This window comes from Schistocerca cancellata, chromosome 2 (genome assembly GCF_023864275.1).
Source record: "Schistocerca cancellata isolate TAMUIC-IGC-003103 chromosome 2, iqSchCanc2.1, whole genome shotgun sequence".
NCBI classification, from domain to species: domain Eukaryota; kingdom Metazoa; phylum Arthropoda; class Insecta; order Orthoptera; family Acrididae; genus Schistocerca; species Schistocerca cancellata.
Window position 1 is genome coordinate 1124952421 of NC_064627.1, and position 21322 is coordinate 1124973742.

The 21322-nt window shown below is 37.8% G+C and overlaps 1 protein-coding gene across 1 annotated transcript in view; it reads left to right on the forward strand.

Moving 5' to 3' along the window:
• Positions 1–21322, forward strand: part of LOC126161266 (uncharacterized) — a 322839-nt gene that overhangs the window by 158061 nt on the left and 143456 nt on the right. Inside the window, exon 8 of the mRNA XM_049917005.1 lies at positions 5528–5589. Coding sequence (XP_049772962.1) covers positions 5528–5589 — 62 coding nt within the window. The remainder of the gene's footprint in view (positions 1–5527; positions 5590–21322) is intronic.

Genomic DNA, 21322 nt, shown 5'->3' on the forward strand with positions numbered 1-21322 from the left:
GGGAAAGGGAGCAATACTGTACAACATTAATAAAATATATTAGACATACTTTGGTCATAATACAGATGTTTTGAATAGTCACGATAACAGTTATATGACTGTACTCATAGTTAAAGGAGGTGTTCAAAGTGTCATATTTGTACCTGGATACAGGCTTGTACCTATCTCCGCAATGAGTTTAAAATCATTTCAAACATGCCAGGATGCTTTTGAAATTCTTCACAAGCATTGACAAGTCAATTCGCTAGTTCTTCAACCATGTTAACTAGAGTGGCATGCACTACACTTATAAGGTGGCCCCAAACACTGAAACCCATAGGGTTCAGAGCAGGTGATCTTGGAGGTTACAAAACAGGTTCTTCTCACTCAATCTATTTTGGGCCAAATCAGTGCATTAGATGTCATCTCATGATAGCAGCAAAATGTGCAGGTGCTCCATCAAGAATGTACCACATCCTCTAGCCTTGCTCTAAGGGGATATCCTTAAGTAATCCTGCAAAATGATGTCACAGTAACTGAAGATTATTCTGCCCACTGATTCTGTTTTGTAAAATGTATGGCCCAATGAGATGATTATCTAGTAAGCCTGATCACTCATTCCATGAAAAACATCATTGATGTGGAGACTCATGCATCTGTGGGTTGGAGCCTCCATGTCTCCAAACATGAGAACTGTAATTAAACATGCCATAATGAGTGAACCCTGCTTCATCTGTAAATAAAATATTATTCTCAAATGTTGGGCTGCCTACAGCTTTTTTTTTTGCACCCACTGACAGAACATTAGTCTAGGATCAAAATGCACCTCTCTAAGTCACTGAACTCATTGGAGGTGGTATGATATTCTGATTTCCCTGGAGAGTGTTTGACTGTTTCCAGGCTCACATCTTCAAACTCTAGTGTAATTCATGCAGCCCTATCTGCTTCCACAACATGTGCAATGCTTGTAAATTGGACCTGGAGTCCTGTATACTGTAACTGTAGTCAGCTAGTGGTCGGGTATACTTCTTGTATAAGACAGCATGTTTTGCTGGAAGTTATTCAAAGTCCTTGTCAGAGCATAATATATGCTCTAGGAGGCAGAACCACCTGTGAAAGTTGTCACAGATACACCCACACTGCTACAATTTTACACAACCTTTCATGGACTTGATTGCCAACCAGCTCTCCACCAGAATAACGAGTGGCCACCACCAAACTATGACAAAGAGTTATCACACAGTGGCAGAACTTGCTGCTGAGGACAACATGCTCAGTTTCATCTGCATCCTAAAGACCCCCCTCCCCCCTCATACTCCCAACTCCTCCCACCAAAAAGAAAAAAAATAGCTTCTCTGAATTACATTGATGCAATTTGTCCTCATAATACCTCCTTTGATATTGCAACCCCCTTGGTCAGTATTTGTTAACCCCTACCATACACCTTCCACGTCCCTATTCCTCCTCAGAATCATATAACATTCAGGCACCCAAATGATCCTATTGAGTGTGGTGGTCAATGGTTATCACTGTACTTGCATTTGCGAGGGTGAGGGTCAAATCCCTATTCAGTCTAAGATTTAGATTTCCATTATTTTCCTAAATCACTCTAAACAAATTCCAAAATGGTTCCTTTGATAACAGCATGGCTGATTTCCTTACCCGTGCTTCTCCAGTTTGAGCTTGTGCTCCATCTCTAATGGCCTCATTGTCAATGGAGCATTAAACATTCGTCTTCTTTAAAACCTTCCTTGAATGCAGTCTCCCTCTTCTCCTCTCTGTGTCCCCATCCCTGTGCACTTCTCCATGTTATTGTAACCTCATGAAACTCTGCCTACCTGATCCAGAGCAAGCTTGCCAGTGCCAGACTTCCATCCTGTGTACTTGCTGCCTCTCGTTCATAGCTATCAACCATCCTTCCCTCCAGTCCTCCATTCTCCTTCCCACCTTTTTTTCTCTCCTTGTACTCTCCACCCAATAAAACCCATCACCCTAGTAGTGAAGCTGCAGTGCTGGTACAATATAGTCAGCAGAGACAAAATAGCTGTTCAGATGTTTGTGAGTGTGTATGAATGTGTGTGTTTGTTTATTCTGCTCTAGTTAGTTCCAAAGAATGACTTTATCAGGGAGAGTATGAAAGTTTAGCATCATTTTCAGTCTTATTTACATTGTTATTTGACACTGTCAAATCAGATATCAGAATCTGTTATGTTAAAAGGTGTGGATAAAAATCCTAGGTCAAGATTGCTAAAACTCCTTTATTGGTCACTAATTTCAGCTCACTGATCAGTCATCTTCAGATGAACATTAATACCTCATGGCTGATACACACCAAATTAAGAAATAATTTTTATTGATCTGAAGATTGCTCATCAACAAGTTGAAACTAGTATCAGTTTTAGTAATCTTGACCTAGGATTTTTATCCACACATTTTAGTCTTATTCATATGCCTATTGAAAATTCTACTATAAAGTGAGTTGTTGTCTTCACTCTTTCCATTATTAAAGTACAATTACCTTACAGGCTGTTTTTGTGTCTGCTAATCCAGAGTTTGCATTGGGTCTTCCTTCTATTTTCTCTGTACATTTTCTGTGTATTTATTGGTTTGGTCCATAAGTTCTGATGTTTTCTTTTAAAGTTAAGGTTTCCACAAAAATAAACAATGTATTCTCTATTATTGTTTACAATTTCTCCCCAGTGTTCAACAAGCTGTTCAGTGCCTCATTGGGAGAAATCATTTGGTTTCCACTCAAAGAAAGTGTCCAGCCAAGTCTTCAACACCACTTCGTTACTGAACAAAATGCAATGCAGTGCATTCAAGAAGGATTGGAACAGATGCAAATCTGAAAACGACAAGTTGGGAGAATGCGGAGGATGTGGCAGCACTTCCCAGCCAAGCATTTGAATGGCTTCCTTGGTCATGTTATTGGTGTGAGGGTGTGTGTTATCATATTGCAGAAGATCACCATGTTGCCAATCCGGTTTGCTAGATAGTGTTGTTGAGTCATTGCATTTGTTGGAAATAAAGTTCCATGTTCACTGTTTGGCTCTGATCAAGCAGTTCATGGTGGATCTTGCCACATTATGCACAACACAATTTTATGCAACTGAAGATCTTGCTTTGCTTGTGGTGTTTTCCATTGTAACAGCTAAGCCATTCTCTGCTCTGCTTCATATTGATATACAGGCACTGCTTTTCATCACCAGTAACAATTTGATAAAGGAATTTCTGCTATTGGCTATAAAACAGGCAGATATTGAGGCTTCTTGATTTTTGCTATTGTTTGTCAAAGCATGTGGAATCCATGTGTCCAACTTTTGAAACTTTACCATTCAATGAAGGTGGCATTCTGCGTGAGCAATTACACAATAGTGAAGCCTCTTTGAGCCACACACCCACATCATTTCAAACTCCACCAATAACCAATAACAGAAAGAAAAGAAACTCCCAACCCCCCCCCCCCCCCCCAGCAAAAGTTTTACACATTCGCTCGGAAAGACAGCAAGGAGAAACAAAGGAAAAATTACTTCACAAGAGCACATATATTTCTTATTTTATGGCAAAAAATCATTACATGCAATATATACATAATTTACTTCTAAATGGTAGTCTCGAAAACATGTGGTACATGAGGTCGTTATCCACTTATCAATCTCTTTCTTTCCTTTATCAGAATAAATTTTACATTAGCACACAGTGTTTACTTTGTTGGCAGTTGGTGGTACCTTTTCTGGAAAATTATGATCAAAATTTCTGTCTAGACTAATGGTTGCCGTCAGTTCCGATGATCAAATGTCTCCTCCTGCACCTACCAAGTCCATGCTAACTTTTTTGTATAAATTCCATTACAGATATCTTTTGTTTGCTGACATTCTTGTACAAAATAAAACCATTCACAGTAAACACTAGAAATTGTGAAAGAAAAGTTTTTTCCACCACTTCATTGTTTTGCTTGCAAATGAGTAGTAGCTGCAAAACTGACTGACAAGCTTTACACTTGTCTTGTTCTTGTTATAGTATATGACAATATTTGGTTTTATTGTTCTTTCAAAATGTCCATTTGACTGTCAGAAACCTCTTTGGTGATCACCTGGTGGTTTGTGGAGTGGCAATATTTTCCATTTGAGCACTAGAATAGGATACTTCCTCAAAGTTTCATTTTTCAGCAGCTTTCTTGTTTTGAAGTTTGTTGGTAGGCACTTTCTGTTCTTCATGACAGTTCTGGCAGCTAGTGTCCGATGTTCTTACATGCTCAGTAAAGGCACACTTGTAAATCGACTCCTGCCACATCTGTTGGACAAAATATGAAGTGCTACAGCTACCCTACAGCCGACATTCATGTAGCATGTGGGCGAACAAATTTCAATGAATGGAGGAGTTGTGCCCATGTGAGTTAGGGGCACTGTCTGCATGACCAATACATGAACACCTATGGCATACAGACATAGTGATGAATGTGTTATACCATTTATGAGCCAGCGTAAGTGGCACCGCTTCTTTGCCATGCACTACAAAAATCTCTTGAGGACCTTCTCCGGCTTTGCCATTTTGATTAAACCCAAAAAACAGAAAGTATTGAAAAAGCTCTTTTTTTGTTAACTTAACACTCAGTTCAAAAGACCTGAAAAGAACAGAAACTATATCAGCATAAAAAAACTAAACATACTATTCTGTTAGCACATAATTCTCTACTGAATAAAAAATGCATTGCTGTAGTACTTTATTTTTCATGGAAAATTTTAACTTAAAAAACAACACCCAGACTTATGGGCCAACCTTAATAGTATCTGATGGTCATTTGGATTCCTTGCCTAACCTCAGTATCAGTAGGTAGGACACATCAGTTACTTGGGATATGGATGACACCCACAGCAAGTGCAAAAGGTGGCACAGCTCTCTTATGAGTGTTCACCGCTAAATACTGCAGCCTAGCTATTGCTAATCGGTCTCTCACTAGTCTCTGAAGTCTTTAGTTTCGCAACATTCAACAGAGTAGTTTTGATCTTGACCAATTTACGTTTGTGATTTGGATTGCTCCCTGGATTGTTGAATAAACTTAAGATGACTTTACTATGCTCTCTTTTGGTCATCTGTTCACTTCATGAACTTTATTGTCTTGTGTTTTTAGAACCACCTTTTTTCACCACCAGTTATGTGTTACCTCCAGTCTGATTTATCGTTAACTGTGTTCTACCTATGCAGAGTAGAACAGAAAATTCTGTCTACAACTTATTTGTTGTACTTAGCAGAGAGAAATATATTTTTAAATTTAAAAAGAAAAAGTCAAGATCCTATTTATATTTCCTTTTGAGTAGTGCTCAAAGTATTTTCAGTAGTTCTTGTTACAGCAAATGGTAAATAGGGTCTCAATTTTTATCTGCACTTTCTTTTTGTGTCTGTGTAGTAAACATTTTTCTTGAGTTTTCTAGATGTTGTGTGCTTATTCTCAATTATTCAATTTCATATATTCATAAACTCATAAGTTATCAGAATAAGATATTTATATTCCTCAATAAATTTTCCTGTTTTCCTTTTCTTTTTGTAGAAAACATACCATTTGACACACTGGCTGATAGTATGAAAATACTAGAGGAACTACGACAAAAGGTAAACTATGTATATGAATGTGCTAATACATTCTGTGAACTTTGTGTGCTTATTAGAAGGAAAATGTCATAGGACAAAGATGCAAATAATGAAAATTGTAACTGATAGGTCATTTAAAATTGTGAACATCAGTATTGATCGTAATGTGATATAATTTGTAATGAATTGACATGGGTTCACTATTACACTTTTCTGATCCAGTACAGAAGAAAACATTGTAATACATATTATGCTTCTTTGCTTAAAACTGCAGAATAATGTAAAAAAGGCCCCATAGCTAAATTGATCTTGGGCTATAATCTTAGCAGTCACCAGAAAAGTTTCAGTAGACAGGGCCAACTCTTTGTGTAGCTGTAAATTTTAATTGTGTGAGCTAGTCCTAGATCTAGGTACTCTGAGAACAATGAGAGTGTATTGGGATTCGCATACAGGCTTTTTGCCCTGTAAAAAAATGGTGATGATACTTGCTAATAAACAGCGTCCATGACTGTAAGTACCTGCCAGCAGGCAAGCTGTCGAATCAAAAAGCACTAGAAGCTGTTCATAGCTGATCACTATGATCAATTTTTCCAATAAACATATAAAAGAAACTTCTTAATTGCCTAAATTATTGCCAGGATTTATTTATAGACTTGAGAGTAATTCTGTGATTTGACAATGATGCATTTGACACACGTGCCATGGAGTATTCTAACAGATTGGCTATGTGAAATCATGAAAAAATGATTTCAAAGTCATTTTGGAAGTCGTCAGTAGCCAAATGCCACAGTTTTTTTCCATTGACGTGACTGCAGTGGCTTAGGAGTTTGGGGAGTAAATGAGACCATTCAGTTATTTTGTAGGATATGCAGTAAGATAGAAGAAGGAGTGAGAAAGATAAAGAGAGGTGGGAAGTAATAACAGAGAATAAATTCTTCTGACATCTCAGTGGAGAATGTGAAAAATAAGTTTGACCTATTGTTTCAGTTAGAAACAGATGAGCCTCAGGCAGATGTAGGTATTGATAGGCCACAATAAATTTTCTGCACGAAATTTTAAAGTAAAGTGTAAAAAGAAAGAAAGTTTTCTTATTAAGTAGTTCATATAGCAGAGATATAGACCAACCGATGGAGGATGAACTAGGATTACAGTACCAAGTCAGCCAATACTTGTAACCCAGTGCTAGTCCAGGTCAAGTGACAGACGTTTTTGGGTTACTTTGTAAAGATTTCATCAAGGAAGTCACCGTGGCTATAGTGAATGGGCCTGGCAGTGGTATTGACAGAGATCCTGAGTGCAATATAGAGCACAATCTAGGTGTGACACATTGGTGTGTTTCCTGTTGATTCTGTCAGTAGAAGGGACACTATTTGGCATGGGTGTCACCTCAATGAGAAAGGGAACACTAAAATGGCAGGGCTAATAGCATAAATTGTAAGGTGTAAGGAGTTGTGGCATTACCATGAATGGTAAAATGCCATCAGTTAAAGTTGTGAGAACAGTGCCATTTTAGGGTAGGAAAGACAGAAAGAAATAAAGTTTTAAGAGAGGCCAGACCTGAAACAAAGATTCAGTTGAAAGAAATGAAATATCACAATGCTAGTATACTGCATCAGTACAAACACCTGTTAGTTAAACATTTGTGGCAGTCATTAGAAATTTTCTAGATATGTTAACTGTTACAGAATTACCAGAGTTACTGCATTTATCAGGAACAGTCATAAATTTAAGAATGAAGACATTCATAAATTTTGATTGGTGTAGCATATGGAATCATGTGTGACAAACATAGAATTTCATAATTAATCTTTTATAATAGTAAGTGTATACAAAGTACCTGTACTTAATTTTAATCTATTCATAAATTACCTAGATGCTCCACTGACATATTTAGCAATAAAAAAAGGACTGTGATGATTTTGAACAGCAAACCTAACAATAGTAAGTCTCTAATAGGATAGCTAATAACCGAAGACAGCAAATGATAATATCTTTATAGAAAGCTTCACTGACCAAAATTAGTGATACATTACAAAACAAATACGGTAGTCAATGACCTCTCAGATTATGACATGCAATTTCTCATGTAGAATTACTACCAATCAGAATACAAACTCTAATCAGTCTGTATTACATAAGATGATCAATAAGCCAAAACTTGATTATTTTAGGAAATTCCTGAACAACATAAACTGTGATACATATAGTTCTCATGACATGAAAGAAAATTAACACTGATATTATTTAAGTGCTCATCTTATTTGAAAACTGTTTCCTCCCTAAAGTAACCCAGGTTGTATCAAATTCTACAAGGAAAAGAAACATGGATTACTTGGAATAAAGATATTTTGTGGTACAAAAAGGAAACTGTGTGGCTGTCAGTCAGAGAGAGCTCTTATGTTGATGCAAACAATGGAAATTGCAGATCAGAATAATGAAAATGATAGAGTGCTACTCACCATTTAGCAGAGGTATTGAGTCACAGAGATGCAAAACAAAAAGACTACTTAACACATAAACTTTCAGCCAGAAGACCTCCCTCTGAAATATGCAACATAAACAAACACATTCATACAAATGCAGCTCACTCATGCATGATGACTTGTCTCCGACTGCAGAGGCCAGACTGTGAGCAACTTCTCATGATGGGAGAAGCAGCCTGGCTGATGGGGGTGAGGAGGCGGCTGGGACAGGGAATGGGAGTGAGGGCAAGATACTGTTGAGGGTTGGTAAAGCGCTGTTTGTGGGAGCATACAGGGACGAGGTGGAGGAGGGTAGGGCAGCTATGTACAATCAGGTAGTTAAAAAGAGGGCATTGGTGGGGGGGGGGGGGGTTGAGGGTGATGGAGTGGAAAAGGCTGGTGGCTTGTGGAATGGAAGGCTGTTGAGTGGGAAAGGGAAGAGGATGGGTGGGTGAAGGACAATAATTAATGAAGGTTGAGGCCTGGAGGGTAATGGAAATGTAGAACATGTTGCAGGGAAAATTCCCACCTGTGCAATTCAGAAAAGCTGGTGTTGTCAGCAAGGATCCAGAAGGCACAGGCTGTGAAGGAGTCATTAAAATTAAGTATGTTGTGTCAGGTAGCATGCTCATCAACTGGGTGGTCCAGCTGTTTCTTGGACACATTCTGTCAGTGGCTATTAGTGTGAACAGACACAGGGTGTATACGACCTGGGACAACCGGGAGATCCGGGAAAAACCCGGGAACTTTTTCATCTGGGAGAAAACCGGGAAAAACCCAGGAATTGTTTAGGATTCTGGGAAGTTTTCATTGTTTTAGTTTTCAGTTAAATTTTTGTGATTTTGATTGGTAAGAACCAATACTCTAACAAAGGATATTACCGATTCCCGCTACTGCAGTATAATACTGCAGCAACAAAACATGGACGAGAGGGAGGGGGGGGGGGGGGGGGGGGGGGAACTAAAGTTTCAAAGGAAATGCGCTGTATACAACAACAAAACAAAACAGTGCTTATGCAAGCGTCTGCCAACAGCAAAGTGTGGCAAAGGCTTTAGGAAGACTATGCAAATTGCCTCTGATGAGCGTGGCGTGACAACTGTTTAAATTAGATTCATTTGAGCAGTTGCGGGCGGGCTCTTGTGCACACACAGTTGAGTCATGTATGAGTAGTACCTTCTCCCGCTTCTGGTTACAGAAGTGTGGCTGGGCACCACTACTTAATATTGCCCCGGTTCGGAAATTAGTACATCTGGGGCTGATGCACAGAGCAGTATGACGCGTGGTGGGGAGGTGGATCGTCTCCTCGTGACCTGTGTGTACGTTTAGTGATTTTGTTGTTTTCTCTTCGTTTATTGCTCTCACGTTATATGATAACAAAACGGATTTTTGTGGCCGGGAGCTATCAAATGAACTAAAATACGTTCGCGTTATTACGGAAGGCTAAAATATGTCATTAGTTTTAGATTTTATTTCCACCTTTCTGACAGTCAAACATTAATCACCTTACAGAACAATGAAATTATTTTTGCCGGTTTGCTAAAGAGATTTGGCTTTTATTAATCTTTTCTGTTGAGGCAGTCAATTTATTTGAAACTAAGTGTTTAATTTTACACTGTTGGCTAGTTTCAACTGTTCATTGCATGTCAAGAGCACGTATGGGATTACGTCATAATAAAGAACAAAACATGAGATAATACAGTACTGCAAGAAAATTTACATACAAATGTACATTTTAAGCTGAATTATGCGTTTTAGTATGGTTCACAAAATTCCGATGCTCTTGAAGTATCCTCTGGTGTCTTGTTTCTTTTATGACATAATGTAAGATCTTTTAATGTTTTACATGTACGAACATATGGACTTCCTGCGTCATCGTAGCTACGCAAGTGGGGTGACGCTTGTTATCTGGCACTCTCATGCAACTGCAGAAATGAACCTATTTCTAACAAGTCGCGGGAAAACATTACGAATGGTGGTTTTGAAAAGCGTTACATTCAAAGCAGATTTCCTTTTACTTAAGATGAGCTATGTGTGAGAATGTACGATGAATTTCATAAATCACAAAGTGTTTGACTCTCATTTAAAAATCAACTCTTTGAGGACCACCATTTAGAAGAATTTCGAGCCCAAAAGATCAGACATTTACATTGTTATTAAAAAATTTACTGGCACATTTGTGTGATGTATCTTAAAGTGTAACAAGCGCAAAAAAGATCAACATTATATGTAGAAACTTAGCTTCTCTTCCAGCTTATTAATCTTTGAGACCAATATTATATGTGAATGCTATATATATATTAATTTAAACCATTAACTTTTCTTATTTGCGTGTTCACGCTACTTAAGAGTCATCTTTCTATTTGCTGACTACATCACATATCCTATGCTGTCATCAGCTGGCGAGATCACATGACGGGCTTACAAAAGCGCATCGCAATCTCGATTTGAGTGCTTCGGAAAGTGACATGCAGTGTTTGGTGATTCAAATTTATACCTTCGTAATACGAAAATATGCAGTGTACATGTTGCTGCACATCAAAGGTCTTTCAAAACGTGCTTTTCCCCCTGAGTTTCATTTTCTAAAGTGCCGGTAAATTCTACTCCAGTATATAAAACCATAAACATTCAAAGGATTGATGAGTTTTACAGTGCCGAATAAGAGTATACTGTCACTTAACATGGAAAAAGTGTATCTTCACTTGGGAGAAAGTGTATTTTTAACCGGGTAATCCAGGAAAAATCCGGGATTTTTTTTTCCGTGTCCACGTATACACCCTGAGACAGCTTGTTGGTTGTTATGCACACTTATAATACAGCACAGTGGTTGCAGCTTAATTTCTAGATCACATGACTGGTTTCACAGGTACTCTCCTTTGATGGTAGTGGGAGGATGAATGGGACAGGTCTTCCATCTAGGTCTGTTACAGGGATATGAGTCACAAGACAATGTGTTGGGAGCAGGGGCTGTGAAGGGATAGACAAGGATATTGTGTAGGTTTGGAGGGCAGTGGACTACCATTGTGGTAAGGGTGGGGAGGATAATGGGTAGGACATCCCTCATTTCAGGTCATGAGAGGTAGTCGAAACCCAGGCAGAGAATGTGATTCAGTTGCTCAAGTCCTGGCTGCTACTGAGTCATGAAGGGTATGCTCATCTGTCGCCAGACAGCGGGACTTTGGAAGGTAGTAGGTGACTGGAGAGATAAGGCACAGGAGATCTGTTTCTGAGCTCCAGCTTTAAGGACTTGCAATACCTTAACAACATGATGTTTGAAAGTCATAGAATCTTTGCCATAGAGTTTCACAGCATTGAAAGTTCCTGAAGAATAATGATTCTTTTTTTGTTTGGTGAAATATTCATTGCTGAAGATGAGTTGCCATAGGTAACAAATCCAACAAACTCTTCAGATTTGGCGATTCAAATACTTTTCCCTTTAAGTCTTTATTCTTTTTATTTATAGAACCTTTTTCTATATTTCATGAAATGTTTATTAACAAGTTGTCACAGTTGGAGTACATATGTTTGACAACTAGTTTCTAACCAGCTGGTTCATTCTCAAGCTGCAGTGAAAGTGTCTGATCTTAATAACAACCATCAAAATGGCAAATGTTTGTTATTAAGGTCCGGCACTTTCAGTGCAGCCTCAGTAGGCCAGGCTTGAGAATGAACTTGGTAGTTGGAAACTAGTAGCCAAACACATGTACTGTAACTTTGACAGACTGTCAAATGCTTCATGAAATATTAAAAATTTTGCTGCACTGGGTCAATAAAATGTTGAAACTGAAAAAAAAAAAAAAAAAAAAATGTTTTCCTATATGCCTATTACCTCATATGCCTAATCTAGCTTCTTCTTCAAGAGTGTTTTCAATGGAATGTATGTCAGAATCATTGATTTAGTTTTATTAGTTTGTTTCCTTCTTGGAATAGTGGTTTCAGTATAATCAAATGTTTTCTGAAGATACTGGTTCATGTCTTTTGCCATGACTTGACTTCTATAGAAAGCTGAAGTATGTTTAGATCTTCAGCTGCAATCATGCCAAGAACATCAACAGTGGAAGAAGATGGCAAATAAATAATTTGGGTAGATTCAATTGTCAAAAGTACCTTAGTCAAATAAGATGGCTGATAATTGTCAGTCCCAAAAATATCTGTGTTCAGTGGTTCACTGTTGCCATAAAATTGTGGCATATATCTCAGCTGATGAAAGCAAGGAGAAACATTCTGAAAATTAGTACACCAACATTATATGTTGTGATTCATACTTCTGTGTTACCATAGATCACGGTGTGTTGTATTATTAGGAAAAATCCCAAATTAAGAGAATGTAATTCTTGGCTTGTGTGCAAAATAATACCATTGTTCTTTGTATAAGTTACTGCTGCTACACTTGTGTGTCTTGTTGAGAATCATTTTGGGTCTTTCATGTTTGATCAAATGCTGCAGAACTGGAAAAATAATTCACTGTTCATCCAAGCTGAGATATTAGTACTACCCCCAAAGCCTGGTTGTACATGGTGCAGCACATTATCTTTAAAGTGCACTGGAAACATAAGCAATGTGGGCACAGCATTTATTATTGTTGCCATTGTCACTTGTGAACCTCTGTCAGCAGATGTACCTTATGCCAAATGATCTGCAGCTAGTCTGAGCCAATACTTTTAGTTCTTTCTGCACAGTGGTTTGTGCTGTCTCATCCAGATTGTGTATATCTTGTGCTTCAAGCTTTCATTTTCCTTTAAGGAAAGCCAGAATGCCAAATAACAATTTAGCTTTTGCCTCTGTAAAGTTAGTGGCCCTTGATACTCTTGCCTGTTCTGGTTTGCATTATGAAAGTCTGTTTTGTTTACTGAATGCTCTGAACCATCCCAGTCCTACTATGTATTCTCTTTCCCAATTATTTTGCCGAGATTTTCGATCAAATTCATATCACAATTTTTTTGCAGTTTTATGGTTAAACCATAATTAAAATTGCATGCAGAAGCTATACAGTCAGAAACTGTTTTCTTCCACTTTTTAAGTGTTCATTTAATGCACTGAAACTGATATTGTCAAATCATAGAACAAGCACCTCTTCTGTGTAGATTTATGGATTGATATAGGAATGCCCATACTTCTTTCTAATTCCTACAAAGAAATTTTTTCATGGATATGTTGACTGACTGCACCTTTCAGCAGGTCTGCTGGATAACCTCATTGATTGAGGCCTCACTCTCTTATTCTTGGCATTATGAACATTGTAATTTACAGTACATTTTATTTTTATTCTTAGTATTGCTTGTACTGATATGTAATAATACAAACCAGAGTAGGTCAAAGGCTAGTTTTTAGTGGGGTTAACTGAACCACTGATAAGTAAACCCGAAAATGTTTGGTTCTCTTAACCCCATATGCATTTGTGAAGATATTTTGCAACAGCATAATCTAAACTTAGAGAACGTTTGAAAATGAGATATATAAAGCAATGTTTAGAAACATATTTTTAAATGACATCATCAGAAACATAATTGATACATCAGTGACTAAGCATAGAACAAAAGTACAGTGAAACATTTGCTTTGAATCTTGTTAACTCAACAATGGTTAATGACACAGCAGTTATATTTGTAGTGATCAAAAGTTTAGATGAGGTGATGAAGGCTTGTGAACATACTAAATTTTCTGAAAACTAAAATTTCCATATTCTTTCACTTTAATGGAGTGGTTCAGTTAACTTCATTTTACTATATATTACTGATAATATCAAATAGTGTGAGAGTTTGTAAAACCTGAGTTCTATACATCTTCATTGCAGTAATCTGATTACAGCAAATAAGTGCAAGCATATTTTCTGTTTGAAAACCGAGCGAGGTGGCACAGTGGTTAGACACTGGACTCGCATTCGGGAGGACGACAGTTCAATCCCGCGTCCGGCAATCCTGATTTAGGTTTTCCATGATTTTCCTAAATCACTCCAGGCAAATGCCAGGATGGTTCCTCTGAAAGGGCACGGCCGACTTCCTTTCCCATCCTTCCCTAATCCAATGAGACCGATGACCATGCTGTCTGGTTTCCTTCCCCAAACAACCAAACCAACCACATTGAAATGTACATTTTCATGTTTTGTAACAAGTTTGTGATTACCTATAAAATGAAAATATGTTTAAGATTTTTTTTTACTTATTCCACAATCACAGTGAGCAATTTTAGTTAGAATCTGTGGAAGGAGGGTTAGCATCTCTCTTTGTTTTTATAAATAGTTTTTTTGTACTATTGCTATTTTTTGTACTACGGTTTTACAACATGTTCTACATCCTTGATGATCTCCTCATTATGGATCTGGGGGAAAAAATATGTCTATTTTCTTATCTCTATGAGAAAATTAGGTGACTAGGCATTGTGGTGTTTGCAGTGCTACATTACGATGATCTAAAACAAGTGTAATGGTGTAGGGCACAGTAATTTTGGTCCTTTCTTAGGCAGTTGGTTGGGCGGTTAGATAATTACAAACAAAAATGGGATAAACCACTCATAAAAATTCACATGACTTAAAAGGACTGTAACTCTATGAAATATGTGGGCCACAAAAATTTATTTATGGCCTTTAGATGCTGGAAGGAAGGAATTATCTTGTCTTTCCTCAAGAGGAAACTAAAATATTGTGTGTTCAGCTGGGAAAATATAAACAAGCTGACAGGAAACTGGAAATATTCTGGAATGGAGTTGCACTAGTATATTGTTCTCACTGCAGGTATTTGGGTGTCACTGTTGACCGTACACTGACCTACAAGGAACATTACATCTCTTGCCTTATGCTATTCTGCGGGAGAGTATGCTAGCCCAGTGAGATACAATCCAGTACATGCAAAGCAGGTTGATGTAGCCTTAAATGACAGCTATACGATTGTTACAGGCTGCCTAAGGCCAACCCCCATGGACACAGTTCAATGTCTCTCTGGAATTGCTCCACGTGACATCAGAAGAGAGACCACTGCTAACATTGAGAGGCATAAATCAAATACACTGACCTCACATCCACTCTTTGGACATCAACCTTCCAAGCCAACAATGAAGTCCAGGAAGAGTTTCCTAACAACTTCACAGTCCTTAGAAGGATCAACTACAGCTAGTGTGCCAACACCTGTCAAACTGAATGACACCACAAGAATCCCTGTCACCTGGACACATGGAGAAGTGGGTCATCCGGAAGTCCTTGAACAGACTACAGACCGAAGTCGCAAGATCGAGGGTCAATCTCATTAAATGGAACTTTCAACTGCCAACTGCCAACACAACACTGTGTGATTGCGGTGAATTGCAGACAACCCGGCATCTCTTCAAATGTAACTCATGCCCCGTCAGCTGTAGTGTGAAGGACTTAATGTCTGTAGCACCCAGTGCTATCAAAGTTGCCCAATTCTGGGTGAATACTGTATAGTTTTCTTTGTACGTATTGTGTATGTGTTCATTTTAGTGTACCTCTGACACGAATAAAGAAAGCTGGGAGAAAACTGGACTTTAGCAGACTGCACTTTAAACCTGAAAATTACACTGTATGGTATTGAACAAGTGGCACAGGTCTGGCAGATTATGGTGGCATGTAATATGATACTTAGTCCAATTTTGGTAAACATTTTTGGAAAGCAGTGATCAATTAATTGTTATATTTTGACTAAAGTTCAGTCTTGATCACTCATGTATGTTTTAATGATACAGGTAACCAGTTTTGGTTCTTTCTACAGAACCATCATCAGACCTGTGAATAAATTTTAAGAAAAATTAGATACCAATCTTTAAATAAAATGAAAGTGTCTAATGATGTCAAAATTTAACAAGATAAGATAAAATTAATTACCGCCTACCATCCTAAGGGAGCCATGGGTATAATTAATTTTATCTTATCTTGTTAAATTTTGACATCATTAGACACTTTCATTTTATTTAAAGATTGGTATCTAGTATTTCTTAAAATTTATCCACAGGTCTGATGATGGTTCTGTAGAAAGAACCAAAACCGGTTACCTGTGTCATTAAAACATACATGAGTGATCAAGACTGAACTTTAGTCAAAATATGATACTTAGTCAACCACACTTTGAATTTCCAAAGGGCTGATCTACTGCAGAAACTGTTTATAATATCACTGAGTACATAGTAAAATCTTTTAATGATAACCTGTCAGCAGATGGAATCTACTGTACCTTATCAAAGGTGTCTGATTGTGTTAGTCATAATATTCTATAGAGAAATTAATTTTTTATGGGATACCAGGTTGAGTGCACATCTGTTTACCTTTTGTTTAAGAAACAAGATGTAGAAATTTGCACTAGGATGTCTGAGTAATACAAACAGCAACATCATATATTCATTATAATGGACATTCCACAGGGTTGGACCAGGGCAAATTAGCATTCTGCTTCTATGTTCATTATCTACCTTTTTATTTGAATTTGTGTAAACCCTACTAAAGAAGCATGAATAGGGAAAATAAGAAATGATGTCTCCATTAAAATTATTAACTGAGTGTGCATAAATTTCAGCTTTAGATCTTGAAAAAAATGTAGTGCATCCAGGTTTGTACTGTTAGAAATACCCCATCTGCTATGAATGTAGTTTACCAAGCAGAAATAACAAACAAAGAAGAAAGTTCTTGGGTATGCCAACTGATAAAAATTTAAACTAGAAAAATCATATAGTAGATCTTTTAAAATGTTTAGGTTTGTCTGTTTTTTTCTTAAGAATAATTTACAACTTTGGGTTCATATATTTCAATAAGTTAAAATATTCTGTACATTGTCATTCACTGATTGTGCTGTAGGATAATATTCTGAGTAACTTCTTACTTAGGCAAAAAATGTTAATTGCACAAAAGAAAGTAGTTAGAATTATGTGTGGAATTCACATATAACATCTTGCAGGCATCTATTTAAGTATGTAAGAATATTTACAACAGCCTGATTGCATACCAATTTATTCACTAATGAAATTTGTTGTCAATAACCCATCCTAGTTTAAAAGTAAATAATCATATTCACCAATATGATACTAGAAGTAAAATTCTGCACTTCCCTTTAGTAACTTTAGCACAGAAAGAAAATAATTAATCACAAACCTATAAACAGCCAGCACATAGAACAGCAAGTCATTAGATTGTTCCATGAAATTTGAGGCAAACTTCCAGATGACAATAACTTGCCGCTACAATACTTCTGTGCAGAGCCTTCTTGCATCTTTAGGTGTATACTGGCAGAAGTACGAGGCATGTTCAGAACATATATCAGTTAGCAGCAGCTGGGCAAGAACAAGCAATCACAGGGAAGTAACCAATTTTGTGACATTTTACGAGTTACTAACCAGGAGTTTGATCTGTGTGCTTTGCTAGTTAAGTTTCTGTGTGTTAATTTAATATTTAATTGACACAGTTCATGTTTTTTTGTTTGCATCGGGAAGTAAACTGATTTTGTGAAATATTCAAGTTCCTAATCAGCATGTTATTTAATCTCACCTGTGCACTTTGTTAGTTCAGTTTTTGAGTCTCTGTGTGGTAATCCAATCTATTAGACACAGTCCTTGCAATTTTCTTCATGTGTACAGTAGAGTTCCACTGCATGTTTCGATTGCCCTTGTCTGTCTGCGTAGTGTAGTTTTCAATGATCTTTAGTATGAATAGGGACTGTGATGGCTGTGTGTGAATGTGAGCTGAGTTGGTGACACTTTGTCCTCAGCTACAGGCTGAGATGGCTTCAGTTACACAACTTGAAGCTGCAGTGGATGAGCATCAGTTCGTGGTCTGGCCATGCAGATCCAACAACCATCCAGCACATCTGAATCCACTGACTGGCCTGCACTGGTGACCAATCCAGTTACTGCTGACACTGAAGTTGACCACTCACTTGTGATTGAGTGGGAGATCACCTCGGGCCATGGCAGGCTGCAAAAGACTTATCAGGTGGCCGTACATAAGGCTTCCCCTTTTGGTTTGACAAACAGGTTCTGTCTGTGGCTGACACTGACCCTCAGCCAGATGCAGTCGCTTGCCTCATTTTAGTGAGAACCTCTCAGCCTGCAAGATCCAGGCAATCACAGAGGGCTTGTTATGGGGCCCTTTAGGGACATGACTGCCAAGGAGGGGAAGAAAGCCAATGTGCACTCCATGTGCATACTGGGTGGAGTCATTCCAAACATGAAAAGGATTCTCCCAGATGCCATGAAGAGCACAGCGTGCAGCCAACTGCAGGTGGTGGCTCACACTGGTACCAATGATGTGTGTCACTTTGGATTAGAAAAGATTCTCTCTGGTTTCAAACTGCTAACAGAAGTGGTAAAAGCTGCCAGTCTTGCTTGCAAGATGAAAGCATAGTCAACAGGACCGTTTGTGGTCCTTTGGTAGAGAGCTGAGTGGAGGGTTTGAATCAGAGGCTCATACAGTTCTGTGACTGTGTGGGCTGCAGATGCCTGAACTTGCACCAAAGAGGGGTGGGGTTTGGGTTTCGCTGAATAGGTCAGGTGTCCACTATACACAGGAGGTGACTACACATGCAGCTGAGGCTGTGTCGCATGGACTGGGCAGTTTTGTAGGTTAGAGGTCTCAAGGAAATACAAAAAGGGCTTCACTCTCAAAGGGTGCAAGTCAAACATAGGAAGAATCATCAGTATAACAGTTTTAAATTGTAGTAGCTCCAAGCACTAATAGAAAGCACTGATGCTCAAATCATTATAAGTACTGAAAGCTGGTTAAAGCCAGAGATAAGTTCAGATGAAGCTTTTGTGAAGAACCTAACGGTGTTGTGAAAGGATAAGCTAAACACATTTGGCGGTGGCGTCCTTGTTCCTGTTAGAAGTAGTTTATCTTGTAGCGAAACTGAAGCTGATAGTTCCTGTAAGTTAGTACGGGCAGAGGTCATTCTTGGCAATCAGAATAAAATAATAGCTGGATCCTTTTACCAACCTCTCTACTCAGATGGTACAATTACTGAAAGGTTAAATAAAATCTGAGTTTAATTTCAAACATATACACAAGTCATACAATTATAATTGGTGATGACTTTAACTTACCCTCGATATTTTGGCAAAAATATGTGTTTAAATCTGGAGGTATGCATCAAATATCATCCAAAATTGTGCTAAATGCATTCCCTAAAACTCATTTTGAGCAGTTAGTACATGAGCCAATGCGAATAGTAAATGGTTGTAAAAACACACTTGACCTCTTAGCAATAAGTAATCCTGAGCTAATAACAGGCATCAAAACAGATACAGGGATTAGTGCACACAGGGTTGTCGTAGCGAGATTGAATACTGTAACCCCCAAATCCACCAAAAATAAACAAAAAATATACCCATTAAAAAAGAAAAAAAACAGATAAAAATTCATTTGACATCTTCCTTAGAGACAATCTCCACTCCTTCCAAATTAACAATGTAAGTGTGGATGAGATGTGACTTGAATTCAGAGAAATAGTATCGACAGCAATTTAGAGATTTATACCAAATAAATTAACAGATGATGGAGCTGATCCCCCCGTTGTACTGTCGCAGAAACAACAAAAAAAGCATGCCAAATTCAAACGAATGCAAAATCTCAAAGACTGGTGATCTTTAACAGAAGTTCATAATTTAGTGTGGACACCGATGTGAGATGCTTATAATAGTTTCTGCAAAGAAGCTTTATCTCAAAACCTGGCAGAAAATCCAAAGAGATTCTTGTCATATGTAAAGTATGCTAGTGGCAAGACACAGACAATGTCTTCTCTGTGCGGTAGTATTGGAAACACTATTGACAACGGTGCTGCAAAAGCAGAGTTACTAAGCACAGCCTTTCAAAATTCCTTCACCAAAGAAGATGAACTAAATATTACAGAATTCAAATCAAGAACAGATGCCAACATAAGTAATGTATAAGTAGATATCCTCGGAGTAGTGAAACAACTTAAACCACTTAATAAAAGCAAGTCTTCCGGTCCAGCTTGTATACCAATCAGACTCCTTTCAGAGTATGCTGATGCAATAGCTCCATACTTAACAATCATATACAACCACCCGCTCGACAAAAGATCCATGCCCAAAGAATGGAAAATTGCACAGAGCACACCAATATTCAAGAAAGGTGGTAGGAGTAATCCATTAAATTATAGGCCCATATCATTAATGTTGATATGCAGCAAGATTTTGGAACATAATTGTGTTCGAACATCATGAATTACCTTAAAGAGAACAGTCTATTGACAGACAGTCAACACAGATTTAGAAAACATTCTTGTGAGACACAACTAGCTCTACACAGTGTTGAGTGCTATTGACAAGATATTTCCAATTGATTCCGTATTTCTAGATTTCCAGAAGGCTTTTGACACTGTACCACACAAGCAGCTTGTAGTGAAATTGCGTCCTTGTGGAAAAAAGTCTCAGTTATGTGACTGGATTTGTGATTTCCTGTCAGAGAGGTCACAGTTTGTAGTAATTGATGGAAAGCCATTGAGTAAAACAGAAGTGATTTCTGGCATTCCACAAGGTAGAATTATAGGCCCTCTGCTGTTCCTTATCTAAATAAACAATTTAGAAGACAATCTGAGCAGCTGTCTTAGGTTGTTTGCAGATGATGCCGTTATTTATTGTCTAGTAAAGTCATCAAAAGGTCAATACAAATTGTGAAACGATTTAGAAAAGATATCTGAATGGTGTGACAAGCCCATAAATTGATATGAAGGAATTACAATTACAAACAATTTAAATTGGAAAGAACATGTAGAAAATGTTATGGGGAAGGCAAATGAAAGACGGTGTTTTATTTGCCAAACATAGAAGCTTCTCAAGAAATTTCAGTCACCAACTTTCTTCTCCAAGTGCAAAAATGTTTTGATGATGTCAGCTTACATAGAGAGGAACAGTCTTCATAATAAAATAAGGGAAACCAGAACTCACACAGAAAGGTATAGGTGTTCATTTTTTCTGCACACTGTTTGAGAGTGGAATAATAGAGAATTATTGTAAAGGTGGTTCGATGAGCCCTCTGCCAGACAATTAAGTGTGATTTGCAGAGTATCCATGTAGATGTAGATTTAGGTAGTTGTATGTGTACTGTAACCATAAATGGGCTGTAGTTCTTTGCTTTTTGATGGTTGACAATCCTGAGAGGTATACAGGGTGAGTCACTAACTATTGCCACCAAGAATAATCCCAAAAGTATGATAGTAGCTGAAAAGTTTGTGATACAAATGTTCATGGGACAACAGGGGCCATAATTCGACAGTTCTTTGTTGCTAGGTGGCGTCACTTCAGAGTTATGAAAGTCAACTTTGTTTTTTATATATAGTTTG